The sequence below is a fragment of the Haliaeetus albicilla genome, chromosome 6 (genome assembly GCF_947461875.1).
Source record: "Haliaeetus albicilla chromosome 6, bHalAlb1.1, whole genome shotgun sequence".
NCBI classification, from domain to species: domain Eukaryota; kingdom Metazoa; phylum Chordata; class Aves; order Accipitriformes; family Accipitridae; genus Haliaeetus; species Haliaeetus albicilla.
The window spans coordinates 46,861,821-46,877,203 of NC_091488.1; the positions used below are offsets into that span (position 1 = coordinate 46,861,821).

Genomic DNA, 15,383 nt, shown 5'->3' on the forward strand with positions numbered 1-15,383 from the left:
CCTTGGCAGGAGGTCCGTCACATCCTAGCACTCACACCTCCGTCCGGATGATTTATGTGGGGGTGCTGGATGGATCCTGCTCGACGAGGACATGTTGGGGGGCAAGGGGCCAGTGTCCGCATCTCTGGCTTGCTTTGCCCAAAGGTGGCTTGGGTGATTAGACTGATGGCCTCCTGACGTCAGATGAGATCCGTTAAAAGGTATTTATCTCGGGCTTGGGCCAAAGCCGCGGGAGAGATTAAAAGAGATTGAGGCCAAGATAATCCCCTCGCAGCATCCCACTAAAGTGGCTGCCAAAAGGCACGCCACCAAATCTTTTGCCGCCCCTGGCCCCTGTGCCCAGTTCTGTTTTCCCCATGCGGAGCCCAGTTTGCTGCCCGGGGGGGTGGTGACCCCAGCCCTGCCGTGGGTTTTCCCTTGGCAGGGCCACCGTGGGTGGCTCCATCCCTCTTCCCGCCCTGCCCAGGACACCAGTGGCATGCTGTCCCCGGGAAAACAGCAATTCCCGTGGACTGTGAGGTGCAGCAAGCCCTGCCCCAGTGGCTGATAATCCTACCCTGTTCTGGCTAATCTTCGCTTTATTGGTTTGTTGCTGATATAAACAGAGGGAGTCAAATCTGCCTGTGATGGTTTCTTTCCCTTCAGGAGCAGTGTGCTACTGTCTCTTTTCACCCCTCCCCATCCACCTGCTTTGCATTACGTCCCAATCCGATTTCCCCAAGTCTCTGGTGTCTGATTTAATTTGCCTGACGCTGCTCCTGGAATCAGCCCTCCCCCCAACCCCTCCCGTCCACAACCCTCCAGCTCCCCATGGGGAGATCAGTCCTGGGAGAGGCTGAGGAGCAGAGAGGGAGCAAGGGACTCGCCGGGTTGACGCCGGGCAGGATTGACTGGAGACCGCACAGGGACAAGGGGCTTCTGGCCAGTGGGGAGCCGTTCTCAGCAGGGGAGGCAGGCTGTGAGGGTCCCATCCAGGGGAGACCGCAACCCACCTCGCTCTGCAGATCCCGGTAAGGATGCTGCCTTGTTGTGATGCTTGAGGTCACCTTGGTGAGCCCGGTATTTGGGAACCTGAGTTTCTTGGCATGATTCTGTGGGGAAGTCTTTGTACGAGGGCTGAGCCCATCAGAGGATGTGGGAGGGGAAAATCATGGCAGGGAAGGAATTGGGGTTAGCGACGAGATGTCCGTACAATGATGAGGGGCTTTGTGCTGGGATGGGGTTGCTTGTTCTCCCCTTGGCAGGTAAACCTCACCAGTTTCCAGACTGGAACGGGAGGGTTACACCTCCCTTGAGGGACCTGGCACTCACTACCCATACACAGTCCGGCACTCCCAGTGCACCCATGTGCACACCGCTTTGCAGCTGGCTGCTTTTCTGGATGGAGAAGGAGCCCTCAGAAATCGAGTAGCAGAGCAGGGTAATTTTACCCTGGCCTTTGATCTCCATCACAGGAGAGGGGGATCATCTCTGTATCCGGCTCTGCAAGGAGCCCAGGGTCACCAGGGCGAGCATGCGAGGCCAGCCAGGGATTACACAGAGACCCAGGGATGCTGCCTGTTAATGCTCAGTCCTCCTTCCTGCACCTTTCCCTTTTCTATTTCCAGCCCTCTCCCAGCATCCCACGGAGGGACCGCTCCCTCCCTCCCCAGTGTGGGGAAGCTACCCGGAGGATAGGAAATAAGGTTCACCTCCCCTGCCTTCCCACCCATCACTTGCACCGCGATCCCCACAGGGGAGTGATGCAGGTGGCTCGGTCGGACAGCCCCTGGGGTGCGAGGGACATAGCCGCTGCCCTGAAAAGTCATGGTGCGGCAGCAAAAAGCAGAAGGCGGATGATGCCAGACCCCCCCCAGCCTCGCACCACAGTGGAGGTATTTGGTCTGCTACGAGCAGAGAGCCGAGGGCTCAGCGTGGGTCCGGTTGCCCACAGACAGGAGTGCTACAGCAGGAACCTCCGGCAGGTTTGTCAGAAAAGGCAGGAAGGGAAAGAACTGTCACGTTGGGGAGCAGAAGAAATGGAAGAAAAGCCGAGAACTGTGAAGTGGATGAGCACAGCCGAGGCAGAGCTCGGAAGAGGGCTGGCGTGAACCGGCTATGCCCAGGCTCTCTCTGGCTGTGCCGTGCTCCACGGTGATGCTTGTAGGAGGCGCAGATCTGGACCGGTGCTGGTGCCAAGGTCCTCCCATCAGTAGCTCTTTGCAGTGCTGGGCTGGTCGTGATGAATTGCTTTTCCCAAGGTACCTAAAGTCTTTGTTTCCTCTACTGCTTAGCATCCACCTGAAAGAGCCCTTACTTCCAGAAAGCACTGAGTGTGCACCATTTAGAAGCCTTTCCCATTAAAACCAAGCTGGGCAGGTACCGTGAGCTGATCCGTGGATCCACAAGAAACGTGCATCCACAGCAGGAACATGCCCTGGCCAGACTCCAAACTCCATTCCCCTTTCCTCTGTTCTTCCCCCATTTTGGTTCCCCTATTTCCCGTCCTAAATTTACACGACCATGACGAGCTGCTCTTTTGCACACACGCCGTGGGCCTCCTGGGAGGCAGCTGCGCTTCGCTGGGGACCAGGTAACTCACTCTCCACAAATCGCACTGGGACGCAACGGGTGGAGGCAACAGGCAAAGCTGGAGCTATTATTATCGCTCATCTGTGGCTTCTTGTCCTTCTGAGGCTGAGAACAATTCCCAACTTCATTTAGAGTGTTCCCTCAAAGGGATTTAAAGGTTCGGACAGAATCCTGAACCTGAGCTGCACCTTCTCTATATTTAGCCCTTTTTATCCATCCTCGACATCGTCTGCCTGCCCTTTGATCTGCCTACCGGCTCCAAAAGCCCCTCATCTGGTTGTGCAACTTCACAGAGCAGGTGCCTGTGAACTGGCACTCCCATGCTTGTGCCAGAGTTGAGAAAGAAACACCCAGGGAAGGGAAAAGAACGGTAAAAAAGCAGGAGAGATGCAAGGAAGACTGGGGATCCGATGGGTAATGAGGAGGACGTGCAGCCAGCTTCACCTGGGCAGAAACTGCAAGGAAGAGAGAACAAGGGTCCCATCTCTGTGCAGGTCTGGGTGGGCAAAACCAGAAGTCCACAAAGACAGATTAGGGCAGGTGGATGGACGATGGTCTCAGATGGCCAAGGGTGCGTGAAACAACAGCCTGGAGAGTTTGGGGACCAAGAAGAGGACACTGGAAGGAGAATGTCAGAGGAAAGAGGTGGCCCAGCAGGAAAAGGCGATCCAACGCTTAGGGCTGATGGACGGGAGGTAGGATCAGTCCCAGGGATCACTGAGAAAGGGGAAGGTGTGGACCACAAGGGTAGGGCTGGTCTCCGCAGGGTGGCTGGAAGTTCAGATTTGCCACTTGGTGTGCTGGTAGGCAGCGACCAGGGTTGGGCGCAGTCTCCGCAGCTTGACTGTACATGGAAGCTGAGGGGTAAATGCCACAAGATAAGGAGGATGTGCAGCCTCCTACTGAAAGCTGCAAGGCCTTCCTCGGCATCTCTCCAGTCTGTCGGTTAGCCGAGAGATGGTGCGGGGTGCCCAGCCCCTTCCCAGCGGAGAAGCATGCTTTCGTGGCCAGCGGCACTCCACCAGCTGCAGCTATGCATCCTTGCTGGGAAGAACCCCCTCATCGCTCTTCTGTCAAAACAAGAGAAGAAAAAAAAAAAGTGGAAAGGGTCCAGCTCAGGTGCTGGTCTGTCCCCATCCTTCAGCGTAGCTGAGGCTGGCAGCCCCAGGCCACCTCTGTGGCACGTGCCCCGGGCTCCTCTCCTGCTCCGTCACCGTGTGCTGGGACCAGCAGCCACGTCCAGCGCATGGGCAGGGAGAAGGGAAGAGGCAGCAGTGCTGTGGCTCCGTTCAGGCTCACAGACAGCACGTACAAGTCTTGCTCTGCAAAGCATAGCCTCCGTCTGGGGTAAGTTCAAGCCTCCTGGGAGCTGGGGAAAACCTGTATCTCCCTGGTTTTCCTACACTTACACCATGCATCAGGAGTCACTGACCAAGCAGAAACTCACCCTGCCTGGAAGATCGAAGGAAAGCCACAGAGATGTTCAGGGGAAGGGATTCTGGAGGGAAACTCGAAGAGCTGTACGAAGCAGTGAGGAAAGGTGAGCTCGGGAGTTATCTGCACGTGCTCTCCCACAGCAGGAGGGCAGCCTGGCATGGAAGGACCCAAAGCCCCGTTGGCTGGAAGAAATGAGGCTTCAGGCAACAGGCCAGAGGGGGGTGGAGGTGATGTGACCCACAGGAACTAGAAAAAGAAATTCTGCAGACGCTGCTGGAGCATTTCTTGGCCTTCGGGCAAAGCGCTGGTTCTAATGATGGAGAACACCTGGAGCATTTCTGGACGCTCACATCTACCCAGGAGAAAGATCAAAGCGATAAAGACCAGATTTGTCTACAAGACTGGGAAATGCTAGAATCACTGGTGAAGTTTTAAGTGCATGTAATGAGAAAGAGAGAACAAAAGAGAGATGCTGTATAATCATATGGCGCACCTGTATCTTGAATATGGATTACCGTTCTGGTTCATTGCTCTCTCTGCAAAAACCTATCATCTATACTCTGTAAACAACTGAAAAGGGCTTAGAGAACAACAGAGGTAATAGGATGTAATGGCTTACATGGGAGGAATAACTGAGTGTGCTCTGCAGTCCGGAAAAGGGATGGCTATGACAAAGATCTATAAAATATCAAGTGATGCTGAGGTGAATAGAAATCAGTTATTTGCTGATTCTTCCAACTCAAAAGCTAGGGACCACCGAGTGGAACTAGTGCCATTGGGGAGTAACAGAACCAGGAACTTCTTTGCAGAGCCTGCCACTAAGCTGTGGAAGTCATCACCATGGGGTACTGAGGATGCAAAACTTTGACATGGGCACAAAAATCGTGTGGACAAATGCATAGAAGAAAAGTTCATCAAGGACCTGCATACAGTAATGCTGCCTCTAGCTTTGGACGTCAATGAAAAGCTGGGGCTAGGAAAGTCAGAGAAATACCACTATCTGCTTTTGTTATTCTTAGATCCTTCCCTAGGCATCCACTTTTTTTTTTTTTTTTTTTTTTTTTTTTTTTTTTTTTTAATGGGAAACTGGAAGGGAACCCTGGCAGAGCACCTCAACAGCCCTCAGATTTCTTTGGTGGTCAAAGAGCTGGTGGGCACTGCCTGGTGATCCTTTGCCTAGGACAAATGATGGGAAACAGCCACCGGGCTCCCCCTGTGAAGTTTCCTCCTCCTGGAGCTGAGATGGACAGCTTGGCCATGGACAGGGAGAAGCTGATGAAGAGGGCCCAGGACTTGTAGGGCTTGGAATGGAGAGGTTAAAAATAAAGAGGTGAGGGGGCCAGTGTGGCCAGATGTGCTGGCTTTGGCTGGGATAGAGTTAATTTTCTTCCTAGTAGCTGGTATGGGTCTATGTTTTGGATTTGTGCTGAAAACACTGCTGACAACCTACGGAGGTTTTTGTTACTGCTGAGCAGTGCTTACCCAGAGCCAAGGGCTTTTCTCCTTCTTACACCACCCCACCAGCGAGGAGGCTGGGGGGGGGGCATAAGAAGTTGGGAGGGGACATAGCTGGGACAGCTGACCCAAGGGATATTCCAGACTATAGGATGTCATGCATATGCCATGAAACCTCAGCAAGAGGCTCTGGAGGTCTTCAGCTTCCCAGTGTACATGTAAGCAGGCTGCAGGACCAAATGAACTTTTGGTGAGGCTGGGTACAATCTTCCCAAACACTAAGGGCTTTGACCAGATACAGCACAACACTACCAAGCATTGAGCCAAGAAATGGTTGCTAAGCCTTTATCAGAGATGCTTACATTTGCATAACTGAGCAGTCAGTGCCCTTTCTACTCACACCTCTCTCCTTTGATTTGTCTCCCCAGAACCAAGGCTGCCCCGCGTGGAGGAGCCACCCCTAGGTCAGAAAGATGGGGGAAATTGAGCAGATGAAGCAGGAGGCTGAGCAGCTGAAGAAGCAGATTGCGGTAATGCTGGCAACAGTCACAAAACTGCTGAGCGAGTGTCTACCCTTCCCCCTGTGTCCAAGTTCTCCTCCTGAGCTACAACTCGGGGCTGAGCTTTTTCCACCTACACCCTTGGAGCCCACTGCGGTTCTGCACAGCCCTTGGAGTGCTAATGGGGATCTTCATAGCGTGGGGGGGGAGAGAAGATGGGACACTACCCTGGTGAGAAGCAAGTGGCCACCAGCACTGTGTCTGCAGGGGGCCCAAAGAGAAGTAGCGTGTCCCCAGGACCTCCTCTGTCTGGGAGGCAGGTGGGAGCATCCATGGAGAAGGTGTAGCATGGGGAACCAGATGCTGAGCAGCTTTTGGCTCACCTTCCTGATGTTTGACTGGTGCCCAGGTGCCCTAGTCACAGACCAGGATCCCCCTGTGTTGGCCAAAATCCAAACACAGCAGCCCCTGTTCCTGCTTCTAGCAGCCCCCAGGCTATGCCCCTGAATTTCACTTGCCATTGCCTTCAACACACGGCTTTTTTTCTGTCTCATCTGCTCTTGTCTCTTCTCCAGGATGCCCGGAAAGCCTGTGCAGACACAACGCTTGCTCAGGTAAGGGACAAGGCTGGCTGGGCCGGTGGGGGGGTGTCAGCTAGCACCACTCCATCTCTTTGTTCGGGAAGCAAAGTTAGGAGGCAGAGATGAAGAGAGCAGTAAAGCTCCCGCCAGCCCAAGCTTAATTCTTTCTCTCCTCCCCACCACTCTTCCCTCAGATTGTGTCTGGAATGGAGGTTGTTGGCCGCATCCAGATGCGGACCCGAAGGACCCTGCGTGGGCACCTGGCCAAGATCTACGCCATGCACTGGTCCACGGACTCCAAGTGAGAGAGAGAGATGCCGCTGACCCGCTGGGTGCAGGGCAGCACGTGGGTGTGAAGGGCAAGACGGCTCCGATGGGAAGAGAGCTACTAACGTGATCTTGTTCCTCTCTCACAGACTTCTGGTCAGTGCCTCACAAGATGGGAAACTGATTGTGTGGGACACATATACAACCAACAAGGTAGGAGCCAGATGGCTGCAGCAAACCGGGATGCTGGAGGGGGTCCCCTCGGAGCTAGTGCCCTTGCCCTGCTCACTCTGCTGCCAAAGTCCCAACAAGGTTTTTTGTCTTCCCAGGTTCACGCCATCCCTTTGCGTTCCTCCTGGGTCATGACCTGTGCCTATGCCCCCTCAGGCAATTTTGTGGCCTGTGGGGGCCTTGACAACATGTGCTCCATCTACAACCTCAAGACTCGTGAAGGCAACGTCAAAGTGAGCAGGGAGCTCTCAGCCCATACAGGTGTGTGTGCTGCCCGCCGGCAGCCTGCGTGCCCTCTGCTTCCAAACCTCACTCTTCCAGCCCTGCCCCGTTTCTCATGTTTGCTTGTTCCCACTTCCCAGGTTACCTCTCCTGCTGCCGATTTCTTGATGACAACAATATTGTGACTAGCTCTGGAGATACCACATGGTGAGTGTTACCTCCTGCATCCCAGTGACGTGACCTCCGGCTTTTTGAGGCACAGCACACAGCGGCAAGTGCAGTCCTTTTGCTCTGCAGCGGTCCTAAGGACAAATTGCTCCTACATGGGGAGGCCACACAGAGCACCTTAGGAAGCCGGATCTGTTCTTCCTCCCTTGGCAGAACAGGTTCTTCTTTTCCCAATTGACGTCAGGTCAAGATGCAGGTCTGTTGGTGAAGCAGTAGAGACCATGTTGTCAGCTCTCACAAAGCACGGTGTCATTTACTCCAGGACAGAAAACATTGTAAATATATGTGGAGTCCGCATACGTGCTCCACTTCTCAAGTCTTGCCAACTGTGCAAGGGACACCTGCAAAGCCAGTGCCTGGATCCTTCGGTTCCTGGCTCTCAGGTCTCACTGTGCTGTGACTCTAAGCAGAGCTGAGTCTTTATTCACCCCACCCCATCCCAACACCTGCTTTGGAAGAACCTCTTGACGGAGGATGAGTCCGGATGAGGCATTTCCATAAAAGATCAGTCAAGGTTACACGGGGCTTGTTTGCCTGGCTGTAATGTGGGATCCCAGTGACCATGGCCCGTGCATCCTACAAGCGTGGATACAGCAGACCTTTTCCAGCTGTTTGCCTGTGAGTCCCTCTCACCTCCTCTCAGTATTCCCTTCGACTGTTGCAGTTATGGGAATTCAGTCAAACCTCACACGTCCCCAGCCTTAGTCTAACTCTGCTTTGGCAAAGGTATGACCAGCAATAGCTGTGAAGGTATCTCCTGTTGTATCCAGCGACACTCTCAGCCATTTTCTCACGCTGTAGCCAGGCCCATGGCTTCCCTCGTTTGTTTGCAAGTGCAACAGCTCTTCAGCCCAGCTATAGATTTGTTCTGCCTGGGTTGGCTCTGAGAAGTTCTCTCTATTGCAGCGCGCTCTGGGACATTGAGACAGGGCAGCAGAAGACCGTGTTCCTGGGTCACACCGGAGACTGTATGAGCTTGGCCGTCTCCCCAGACTTCAAACTCTTCATCTCTGGGGCTTGCGATGCTACTGCCAAACTGTGGGACGTGCGGGAGGGCACCTGCCGTCAGACCTTCTCAGGGCACGAGTCCGATATCAACGCCATCTGCGTATGTATGCTGTCTGCACAGTGGTGGGGGGGCAAGGGAAACGGAGGGTGGACCAGCTCTGAAACGGGGTCTGGGGACAAGGATGAAAGAAGCTGTCACGGTCCTGTGGGGAACATGGTCTCAGGAGACCTTGGCCCCATGATCCAGTCTGATGCAGGAAAGGCCAGAGTTCACTGAAGTTTGGGGGCTGGCTCTTCCCAGGCACCGGTGCACCGAAGCATCTAGGTCTGACTCAAAGCACTGCTTGGACTCAGCCAGCACACCGTGGTCTGTAGAGCTCAGCGCCCTTGCACAGGTGCTGGTGCAGCTTTGCTCATATAGGAGCTGTTGGGAACCATGGTTCGGGCATGTTCCAGGAGCCTTGGCGCAAGGCATAAGTGGGGCAGCAGGAATACCTAACTCAGCTGAGGGTCTTGGTCAGCTCCAGACAGCAGAGGTGGGAACTTGGGATCAGAGGGAGGTCTTCTGAAGATGAGGTTTTCACAGGAGGCAGCACAGTCATTTTGGGGCAAGTATCCCCCGCAGAGGCAAGGGTTCAAACCAGAGACCTAGAGGTGGCAGGGCAAGAAATATGTCAGTTTAATCCCGTGCGGCTAACCAAATGAGTCTGGCAGCTCCCTGCAATGTCTGCAGCTTGAACCACCCTTCACTGACCTCAATTAGTGCAGCTTTTCTCACCTGTCCCATGGTTACCCTGCCAGCCGTATGGTTTTCTGCCATACCTGCTCCTGAGGAGCTCTTTTTTGCTCCTCAGAGCAAGGACGCAGAAAAGGAGTGTGCATGAGAAGGTTGGGGCATGAGGATCAGACAGAGGAAGGCTCTTGTAGCTCTGAATCGTGCCAGACCCCATCTGGGGGATAACGGGTGGACACTTGTCAAGCCCCAAACTAACAGCTGGAGTTAAAGAGACAATAATCCTTCCTCAAGCACTGGGACGTCTTGCAATAGCTCTGGCCCCTAGGTCATTGGCTTTCTTGAGGTGGGAAGGGGTTTACTAGGTCTTAGGAGAAGCATCAGTCTCCCCCTCCAGCAGACTGAACTTGTATGATCCAGTGTCGTCCCACCGGGATTTCCAACCTCCGTGGCTTCCTGGTGGTTAGCAGGGAGGCGAAGAGTTGAGGCACAGCCTGATTAAAATCTGGTGTGTGCCTTCCTCAGTTCTTCCCCAACGGTGAAGCCATCTGCACCGGCTCAGATGATGCCACCTGCCGACTCTTTGACCTCCGGGCAGACCAGGAGCTCATCGTGTACTCTCATGAGAGCATCATCTGCGGAATCACATCAGTCGCCTTCTCCCGCAGTGGGCGCCTCTTGCTTGCTGGATATGATGACTTCAACTGCAACATCTGGGACTCCCTGAAAGCAGAGCGTGTGGGTGAGTGGCTCCTGGAGGTCCCTCTTTCATTCCCTGCAAGGTCATCTGTCCCTACCAAGGCAAAGAAAAGGCCTTTGTTTTTTCTAAAAGGGATACATCCTATACTGACTGAAACCCAACCAAGCTTCCTCGCACTTAAGGAGCACACCATAACTAGTACAACTCTTTTGTGCAGAATTATTGTTTTTAATGTTAAGGAAGTCAAGCCTTTAAACAACATTGTTTCAAGGGGGGAAAGAGCATTAAGGTTCCTATTAGCTAAAACTGCTCACAAGCACCAGTAGTATTTCCTACTTTCTCCTAGCCTCTGCCATTTGCCAGTCCCAGCTACTCACAGTGTCACCTGGTGGCCAGGCGCCAAGCTGAATATCGACCTGGGCTTCCGTCCATCATCTTTGGATACTCTGTGATGCTCATACACAGAATACACCCAAGTGCCATTTTTTTCTTTCTGATGAGGCCCCTAGCCTCTCAAAACGTATAACGCAGCCCACCAACGGAGTTACTATTTCTCAGTTTTATCAAGGACACCATTCTTTCTTAGTCCAACCATTGCTCCAGGGTGAAAGCAGTTGTACGAGGGTTCAGCTAGCCAGACCTTCCCGAGAACATTGTTCTTTGGCCAGTCCCGCGCGTGCTGGTCATATGCCACACACAAATGTCCTCCTGCATGTTTGTTCTTATTAGCCACGTACCAATTGTAACACGTTGTGCAGGAACAGACAGCGTGATACACAGGGGTGTAGGTACGCAGCCTACGATGCGTGTCCTCAGCGTGGTCAACCCCTTCGTCTCTTCCAGACCCCGCTTCTTTTCCTGACCTCTCTTCTTTCCCCCCATAGGAATCCTTTCTGGCCATGACAACAGAGTGAGCTGCCTGGGGGTGACGGCAGACGGCATGGCCGTTGCCACCGGCTCCTGGGACAGCTTCCTCAAGGTTTGGAACTGAGGACGGCAGCAGAGAGGGAGAGAGCAGTGGAAGCACGGCCCGCAGCCCGAGCCCACGCAAAAACAGCATCGTCAGCTGAGCACAACAGAAACGCCTACCTACCACTCCCGCTTGTCTCTAGACACAGGTCACTTGTAGGGGTCTCCCAGAGTGAAAGGGGAAGGGGAGCAGGGGGAGCTGGGGAGCAGGAGCACACACACTGGCCCTTCTCTCCATCTCTAAACAGGCCCAGCAGCTTCCAGCCTCGTGCGGGCTTGAAGACTTCCAAAACACCGTTCACCATGTCTCAGGACTTTACAGTACAGTGCAGACACCCTGTGTCTTCCTTCGAACGCCTCTACCCGTGTTGACACCCACCCTTCAGAGGACCCCTTATCCAACACTTCTGTTCCAGACTAAGCTCTGTCCCTGACTTGACTCTACCTAGCTTCCCTGTGCAGCTGTCCTATATCCCTGCAGACAGCCTCAGAGGCATACTGGATTTGAGATTTCTATCATGCAACCTCAAACAAAAAAGCTAGTGTAAATTGGGCTCATTTTCCATTGGGGAAGACATAGCTCAAGTCTTATCTATGCATAAATGGGGGAAAGGTAGCCCTCAGACCTGCCAGAATACCAGGGAATATTATATTTATTCTTATTTATTGTCTGCTTCTTGCTGTTCCTTCTCTTTTTGCCTCACTCCTGCATCGTGTGGTGACCCCCTCTAACCAGTAGCCACCAACCCCTGTTTTCAAGTCTGTTATAGATCTTCATAGCCCAGGCAAATAAAGCTCACATAAGCACTGCAGGCTGTGTTCTTTCCAGCATTGCAATGAGCTACTGCAAACTCTCCTTTCCTGAATACTGCCAGCTGATCCCATCCAGAGAACTTCTTATCTGCAGGCCTTGCTCTACCTCAGGGTCCCCAGGGGAGGGCGTTCCTACCTATGTCGTAGCTGAGAAGAGGCTGTTAGTCCAGAGGCTTGCTGCCCTAAAGTGGGGATAGCAAGCTGAAAATGCATACTTGCAAACTTTGGCAATTTGAGCTCAATTACAGGACACAACCATTATATTCAGCCCCTATTCCAGTTGTTGGCTCCTAGCAACATGCTGGGGTCCCAAGGCTCTGCTCGGGAGAGTTGAAGGTCAACAAGGTGTAGTGACTTATCAACAGAAGGTCAAGATGTTAATGCACAATGCCATCTCATCCTATTTTGGATCTCACCCTCACGCCAGACCCTTGCAACAGGCTACTGTCCTTTGTATACATTAGCTTCAGGTCAGTGTAGGCACAGCAGAACACCAGAAGTGACACTAAATACTCTCCTGCACAGAGCTGCAGCTTCCCAGCCCATTCTATAGGTCAGAGCCTTCTCAGCACAGCTCTGTGGTGGCATGTTACAGGCAGTGGACAGAGCTGAGTTTTAGGCCTAATGGAAGGCTGAACTATTTGTTCCTGAGTCCTTGTCCCCAAAGAAAACATTGCACCAGGCAAGCAGGGGGCTCCTAGTGTCCTATCAGGACATAAAGTCAGCAAAAATTTAATGCAAATTTATTTGCTACAGATAAAAACTCTACAGTAAGTCAATACAGATAATATACAACAGAAGAGCTAAAGTCTGTACTGTACATAAGACATGCAAAACTAGGAGAGAGAGTGTGTGCTCTTTCCCTTTTCCCCATCAGGGATAGGTAAGAAGAGCAACAAGTCGAGTTTCAGTCTATGGCAGGGTTTCTCGCTCCTAGAAGACTCTCAAAACATAGAAGTAAATTACAGCAAGATCCTGGAAAGGGAAATCTCTAGTTCTCCACAAAAGGACACCGTTGGTTCTCTTTGTTCAAGTCTCTCCAAGCACAGTTCCCAGATTTGAGGCTCCTGCTCAGATCCACCGTCACTTCCTTCTTCTCCCCAAGGTTCTCTCCCAACGCATGCCTCTTACCCTAGAGAAACAAAAAATACCAAGCATACAGCATAAAACACAAGTTAATTGAGGGTTAGTTTATTCTCAGTAGAACGCATAGCCCATTTGCAGACCCTTCAGCTTTGGCTCTCTTGTGACAATGCCCAAGAGTGATGGAATTCTTTCTACGGCCTAAAGAGAAAGGATGCACTGAAGTGGGCAATATCATGGTAAGGCCAAAGATACAGACATTGAACAAGACTTGGAGGCCTCTAGGGACAAGACTGACCCACAGAAAAACACTTACGAAACCACCAGTTCCAAACTGGGGGCCTACAAAATAAAGAAACTGAAGGATTTGTGTTTTTTTCAGCCCATTCTCCCTCTCACAGTATGGCTCATTAAGGTTTACCTGGCGAGGGGCAGGAGCACTGGGGGAGTTATCATCTTGTAGGATGCTGAGGGGAGAGCGGCCAGTTCCACCAGATGTTGTCATGATTTTGTTATTGGTCTTGCGTCTTACAGGCTTGCTCCCTAGTGACAGAAGGAAACACGTCAGTGTGTCACAACAAGGCTAAAGGGTCCTGGGTTTTAAATGCCACCTGGCCTTTATCATCTAGCTTGCTTGACTGAACAGCAAAGGCTATTACCCAAGGACTTCCAGATAAAGGGATCACAGAAAAGTTGAGGTTGGAAGGGAGCTCTGGGCCCCCTGCTCCAGTATGGCCACCTAGAGCTGGTTGCCCAGGACCATGTCCAGATGGCTTTTGAATATCTCCAAGAATAGAAATTCTGTAACCTCCCTGGGCAAACCTGCTCCAGTGCTTTGTCATCCTCACAGTGAAAAAAGTGTTTCCTCATGGTCAGATGGAGCTTCCTACAGTCCAGTTTGTGTCCATCGCCTCTGGTGCCATCACTGGGCACCACTGAGAAGAGCCTGGCTCTCCCTTATACCCTCCCTTCAGGTATTTATAGTTATTAGTAAGATCCCCCTGAGCCTTCTCTTCTCCAGGCCGAACAGTCCCAGCTCCCAGCCTGTCCTCATCAGAGACATGCTCAGCAGAGTTTTCTGAGGCACAGTCTATATTAAATTAAAGCCTCTCAGCACCGCTCAGCCATAGCACTTAGATGTGCTCCCCCCCTTGCTCCCCAGCTCTTCCCAAGAAGAAACTCCAAGGTCCTGCTGAACAGGCCTCCACGATTACAAGCCCGTCTCAGAGAGTGGAAGAGATGACATTCACCTCTCAGAGAAGCATATTTACCTCTCGATTTTGACTACCGATTGAAAACGTGGTTTTTCAACTCCTGGCAAGAAATCAGTTCGATAAAAGAACAGTTCCCAAAGGGGGCCGCTCTGGTCTGCCAGCTGCAGACCCCCAGGGCCAGGCTGTCCGAGGTGACGGGGGACAGCCAAACCGGGGAGGGGGGGAACGGACAAGGTCTCCGTGAGGACGGGAGCCAGGAGAAGGCCCACGCCCCGGAGGGTGTTGACATGCTCGTCCCACGGACCGTGACGCTCCCCAGGCACACGGAGCTTTACCCGTGGGACCCCCCCACCGACCACTTACCCGAGGAGACGCCAGGCCCGGCAAGGCGGCCTGGCCGAGCCGGGGCTGCGCTGGGAGAGGGCGGCCTCTCCGCTTCTTCCCCCGGGGCGGCGGCGGGCGGGGAGCTCCGCCGGGCCGGTTCTTCCACCACCGGCTCCTCGTCGGGACTGGCCGGTCCGGGCTCCTGGGCCGCGGCCTCGGCCCCGAAGGCCTCGTTGAGCTGCCTCACCAGGCGGTCCAGGCTCTCTGCCGGGGAGGGACGGAGGGAGGACGGGGTGAGCCACCGGGCAGCCCACCCAACCCGCCCACCGACCCACCCGGGGCGGCCTCACTCACCACTCGACACCGCTCTCCTGGGCGTGTGGGAGACACCGGGCGTGGGCGACCGCGGGTCCTGGGCCTGCCTGCTCCCCGCCACCGGTTCGGCGGCACCGGGCTGAGGGCTGCCCGCCGGGGAACTCACCACCTGCGGAGAGAGCTAGGCGTGTAGGGGCGGCGGGCCGGGGTCCGCCGCGGGGGGAGGCGGGTGGGAGGGCGCCTACCTCGATGGGGGTGCGGAAGATGCCGGCGCTGGGGGAGCGGGGGTCGCTGACGTGCGCCAGGTGCTTGTTGTGGGGGGCGACCGGGGCGCTACCGGAGACCCCCATGGCGGCGGGTACTGCGCTGCTGCGCCGCCCTGCCCCGCCCCACCGGCCGCCGCGATTCAAATTTCCCGCGCCTCGGGAGGCGCCGTCCCATTGGCCCTCTGCGCGGAGGAGGGACCCGCCACGCCACGCCACGCCACGCCCCCCATCTCCCGCTGGGGCCGCCCGGCGGCTCCGCAGTCTCCGCCCGGCAACGTCCCGCCTCGCCCGCCGCCGGCCCGCTGTCAATCTCCGGGGAGCTCCCCGTCCCTATTGGCCGAGGAGCCCGGTACCTCCCCCCCAGCCCCACCCGCGACGGCAGAAGGATGGCTGCGATTGGGCCAACCGGCCGGGCGGTGCCGCCCGTCCCGTCCCTCAGCCTCGCCCGTGAGGCGCGGGATTGGCC

At 54.4% G+C, this 15,383-nt stretch overlaps 2 protein-coding genes across 3 annotated transcripts; one reads left to right on the forward strand and one right to left on the reverse strand.

The window, feature by feature from the left end:
- Positions 1-727: 727 nt before the first annotated feature.
- On the forward strand, positions 728-10,937 carry GNB3 (G protein subunit beta 3). The gene is made up of 10 exons (XM_009920688.2): positions 728-1,010; positions 5,892-5,993; positions 6,539-6,577; positions 6,739-6,845; positions 6,961-7,024; positions 7,141-7,303; positions 7,405-7,471; positions 8,399-8,600; positions 9,759-9,975; positions 10,818-10,937. The coding sequence occupies exons 2-10, from the start codon at positions 5,937-5,939 to the stop codon at positions 10,922-10,924; spliced, it is 1,023 nt and encodes a 340-aa protein (XP_009918990.2). The 5' UTR covers positions 728-1,010; positions 5,892-5,936; the 3' UTR covers positions 10,925-10,937.
- A 1,505-nt stretch (positions 10,938-12,442) lies between these two features.
- CDCA3 (cell division cycle associated 3) lies at positions 12,443-15,081 on the reverse strand. Of its 2 annotated transcripts, XM_069786026.1 has the most exons (5): positions 14,897-15,059; positions 14,691-14,820; positions 14,376-14,600; positions 13,220-13,341; positions 12,443-12,847 (listed from the first exon to the last, which is right to left on the reverse strand). In XM_069786026.1, exons 1-5 carry the CDS (start codon positions 14,999-15,001, stop codon positions 12,707-12,709), a joined length of 723 nt encoding a protein of 240 aa, XP_069642127.1. In that variant the 5' UTR covers positions 15,002-15,059; the 3' UTR covers positions 12,443-12,706. The 2 variants fall into 2 exon arrangements, with proteins under 2 accessions (XP_069642127.1, XP_069642126.1); XM_069786025.1 differs by lacking the exon at positions 12,443-12,847 and having other exon boundaries at positions 12,854-13,341; positions 14,897-15,081.
- Between the last annotated feature and the right edge of the window lie 302 nt (positions 15,082-15,383).